The sequence below is a fragment of the Lagopus muta genome, unplaced genomic scaffold (genome assembly GCF_023343835.1).
Source record: "Lagopus muta isolate bLagMut1 unplaced genomic scaffold, bLagMut1 primary scaffold_191, whole genome shotgun sequence".
Lineage (NCBI taxonomy): Eukaryota > Metazoa > Chordata > Aves > Galliformes > Phasianidae > Lagopus > Lagopus muta.
In genome coordinates this window covers 1-4,005 of record NW_026040234.1, presented here as the reverse complement: position 1 = coordinate 4,005, position 4,005 = coordinate 1, and the positions used below count along the sequence as shown (strand labels likewise).

At 55.3% G+C, this 4,005-nt stretch overlaps 1 protein-coding gene across 8 annotated transcripts; it reads left to right on the top strand.

The window, feature by feature from the left end:
- Positions 1–495: 495 nt before the first annotated feature.
- On the top strand, positions 496–3,999 carry LOC125687753 (keratin-associated protein 16-1-like). 8 transcript variants are annotated; one of them, XM_048933014.1, is made up of 4 exons: positions 496–627; positions 1,267–1,447; positions 2,132–2,372; positions 2,996–3,999. In XM_048933014.1, the coding sequence occupies exons 1-4, from the start codon at positions 524–526 to the stop codon at positions 3,514–3,516; spliced, it is 1,047 nt and encodes a 348-aa protein (XP_048788971.1). In that variant the 5' UTR covers positions 496–523; the 3' UTR covers positions 3,517–3,999. The 8 variants fall into 8 exon arrangements, with proteins under 8 accessions (XP_048788971.1, XP_048788966.1, XP_048788967.1 ...); XM_048933009.1 differs by lacking the exon at positions 1,267–1,447; XM_048933010.1 differs by lacking the exon at positions 2,132–2,372.
- Positions 4,000–4,005: the final 6 nt, after the last annotated feature.

The window sequence follows — 4,005 nt, the reverse complement described above, 5'->3', positions numbered from 1 at the left end:
CTATGGGTCCCTATGGGTCCCTATGGGTCCCTATGGGTCCCTATGTGTCCCTAGGGGTCCCTATGGGTCCCCATGTGTCCCCATGTGTCCCTATGGGTCCCTATTTGTCCCTATGGGTTCCTATGGGTCCCTATGGGGTCTGTGTGTCCCCCATGTGTCCCCATGTGTCCCTAAGTGTCCCTATGTGTCCCTATGGGTCCCTATGTGTCCCTATGGGTCCCCCATGGGTCCCTATAGGTCGCTATATTCCCCTATGTGTCTCTATGTGTCCCTATGCGTCCCTGTCTGTCCCTATGCGTCCCTATGGTCCCTATGGGTCCCTATGAGACCCTATGGTCCTTATGGATCCCTTTGTGTCCCTATGGATCTCTATGGCTTCCTATGTGTCCCTATGTGTTCCTAAGTGTCCCTATGGGTCCCCATGGGGTCCCTATGTGTCCCTATAGGTCCCTATGGGTCCCTATGTGTCCCTATGGATCCCTATGGGTCCCCCATGTGTCCCTATGTGTCCCTATGTGTCCCTATGTGTCCCTATGTGTCCCTATGGGTCCCTATGTGTCCCTATGGATCCCTATGGGTCCCCATGTGTCCCTATGTGTCCCTATGGGTCCCTATGTGTCCCTATGTGTCCCTATGTGTCCCTATGGATCCCTATGGGTCCCCATGGGTCCCTATGTGTCCCTATGGGTCCCTATGTGTCCCTATGTGTCCCTATGGGTCCCTATGTGTCCCTATGGGTCTCTATGGGTCCCTATGTGTCCCTATGGGTCCCTATGGGTCCCTATGTGTCCCTATGGGTCCCTATGGGTCCCTATGTGTCCCTATGGGTCCCTATGGGTCCCTATGGGTCCCTATGGGTCCCTATGTGTCCCTAGGGGTCCCTATGGGTCCCCATGTGTCCCCATGTGTCCCTATGGGTCCCTATTTGTCCCTATGGGTTCCTATGGGTCCCCTATGGGGTCTGTGTGTCCCCATGTGTCCCCATGTGTCCCTAAGTGTCCCTATGTGTCCCTATGGGTCCCTATGTGTCCCTATGGGTCCCCATGGGTCCCTATAGGTCGCTATATTCCCCTATGTGTCTCTATGTGTCCCTATGCGTCCCTGTCTGTCCCTATGCGTCCCTATGGTCCCTATGGGTCCCTATGAGACCCTATGGTCCTTATGGATCCCTTTGTGTCCCTATGGATCTCTATGGCTTCCTATGTGTCCCTATGTGTTCCTAAGTGTCCCTATGGGTCCCCATGGGTCCCTATGTGTCCCCTATAGGTCCCTATGGGTCCCTATGTGTCCCTATGGATCCCTATGGGTCCCCATGTGTCCCCTATGTGTCCCTATGGGTCCCTATGTGTCCCTATGTGTCCCTATGGGTCCCTATGTGTCCCTATGGATCCCTATGGGTCCCCATGTGTCCCTATGTGTCCCTATGGGTCCCTATGTGTCCCTATGTGTCCCTATGTGTCCCTATGGATCCCTATGGGTCCCCCATGGGTCCCTATGTGTCCCTATGGGTCCCTATGGGGTCCCTATGGGTCCCTATGGGTCCCTATGTGTCCCTATGTGTCCCTATGTGTCCCTATGGGTCTCTATGGGTCCCTATGTGTCCCTAATGGGTCCCTATGGGTCCCTATGTGTCCCCTATGGGTCCCTATGGGTCCCTATGTGTCCCTATGGGTCCCTATGGGTCCCTATGGGTCCCTATGGGTCCCTATGGGTCCCTATGGGTCCCTATGTGTCCCTAGGGGTCCCTATGGGTCCCCATGTGTCCCCATGTGTCCCTATGGGTCCCTATTTGTCCCCTATGGGTCCCCTATGGGTCCCTATGGGGTCTGTGTGTCCCCATGTGTCCCCATGTGTCCCTAAGTGTCCCTATGTGTCCCTATGGGTCCCTATGTGTCCCTATGGGTCCCCATGGGGTCCCTATAGGTCGCTATATTCCCCTATGTGTCTCTATGTGTCCCTATGCGTCCCTGTCTGTCCCTATGCGTCCCTATGGTCCCTATGGGTCCCTATGAGACCCTATGGTCCTTATGGATCCCTTTGTGTCCCTATGGATCTCTATGGCTTCCTATGTGTCCCTATGTGTTCCTATGTGTCCCTATGGGTCCCCATGGGTCCCTATGTGTCCCTATAGGTCCCTATGGGTCCCTATGTGTCCCTATGGATCCCTATGGGTCCCCATGTGTCCCCTATGTGTCCCTATGGGTCCCTATGTGTCCCTATGTGTCCCTATGGGTCCCTATGTGTCCCTATGGATCCCTATGGGTCCCCATGTGTCCCTATGTGTCCCTATGGGTCCCTATGTGTCCCTATGGATCCCTATGGGTCCCCATGGGTCCCTATGTGTCCCTATGGGTCCCTATGGGTCCCTATGTGTCCCTATGTGTCCCTATGTGTCCCTATGGGTCCCTATGGGTCCCTATGTGTCCCTATGTGTCCCTATGGGTCTCTATGGGTCCCTATGTGTCCCTATTGGGTCCCCTATGGGTCCCTATGTGTCCCTATGGGTCCCTATGGGTCCCCTATGTGTCCCTATGGGTCCCTATGGGTCCCTATGGGTCCCTATGGGTCCCTATGGGTCCCCTATGTGTCCCTATGTGTCCCTAGGGGTCCCTTATGGGTCCCCATGTGTCCCCATGTGTCCCTATGGGTCCCTATTTGTCCCTATGGGTCCCTATGGGTCCCTATGGGGTCTGTGTGTCCCCCATGTGTCCCCATGTGTCCCTAAGTGTCCCTATGTGTCCCTATGGGTCCCTATGTGTCCCTATGGGTCCCCATGGGTCCCTATAGGTCGCTATATTCCCCTATGTGTCTCTATGTGTCCCTATGCGTCCCTGTCTGTCCCTATGCGTCCCTATGGTCCCTATGGGTCCCTATGAGACCCTATGGTCCTTATGGATCCCTTTGTGTCCCTATGGATCTCTATGGCTTCCTATGTGTCCCTATGTGTTCCTATGTGTCCCTATGGGTCCCCATGGGTCCCTATGTGTCCCTATAGGTCCCTATGGGTCCCTATGTGTCCCTATGGATCCCTATGGGTCCCCATGTGTCCCCTATGTGTCCCTATGGGTCCCTATGTGTCCCTATGTGTCCCTATGGGTCCCTATGTGTCCCTATGGATCCCTATGGGTCCCCATGTGTCCCTATGTGTCCCTATGGGTCCCTATGTGTCCCTATGGATCCCTATGGGTCCCCATGGGTCCCTATGTGTCCCTATGGGTCCCTATGGGTCCCTATGTGTCCCTATGGGTCCCTATGGGTCCCCTATGTGTCCCTATGTGTCCCTATGTGTCCCTATGGGTCCCTATGGGTCCCTATGTGTCCCTATGGGTCCCTATGGGTCCTATGGGTCCCCATGTGTCCCCATGTGTCCCTATGGGTCCCTATGTGTCCCTATGTGTCCCCTATGGGTCCCTATGGGGTCTGTGTGTCCCCATGTGTCCCCATGTGTCCCTAAGTGTCCCTATGTGTCCCTATGGGTCCCTATGTGTCCCTATGGGTCCCCATGGGTCCCTATAGGTCGCTATATTCCCCTATGTGTCTCTATGTGTCCCTATGCGTCCCTGTCTGTCCCTATGTGTCCCTATGGTCCCTATGGGTCCCTATGGGTCCCTATATGTCCTATGGGGTTCCTATGGGTCCCCATGTGTCCCTATGGGTCCCTATGGGGTCTGTGTGTCCCCACGTGCCCCATCGGTCCCTATGGGTCCCTGTGTATCCCTATGGGGTCTGTGTGCCCCCTATGTGTCCCTATGGGTCCCTGTATATCCCTATGGGGTCTGTGTGTCCCCACGTGTCCCCATGTGTCCCTATGTGTCCCCATGCGTCCGTATGGGTCCCTATGGGTCCCCATGTATCTCTATGGGTCCCCATAGTTCCTTATGTGCCCCTATGTGTCCTTATGTGCCCCTATGTATCCCTATGTGTCCCCTATGGGTCCCCATGTGTCCCTATGGGTCCCTATCTGTCCCCATGCGTTCCTATGGGTTCCTATGGGTCCCCATGTGT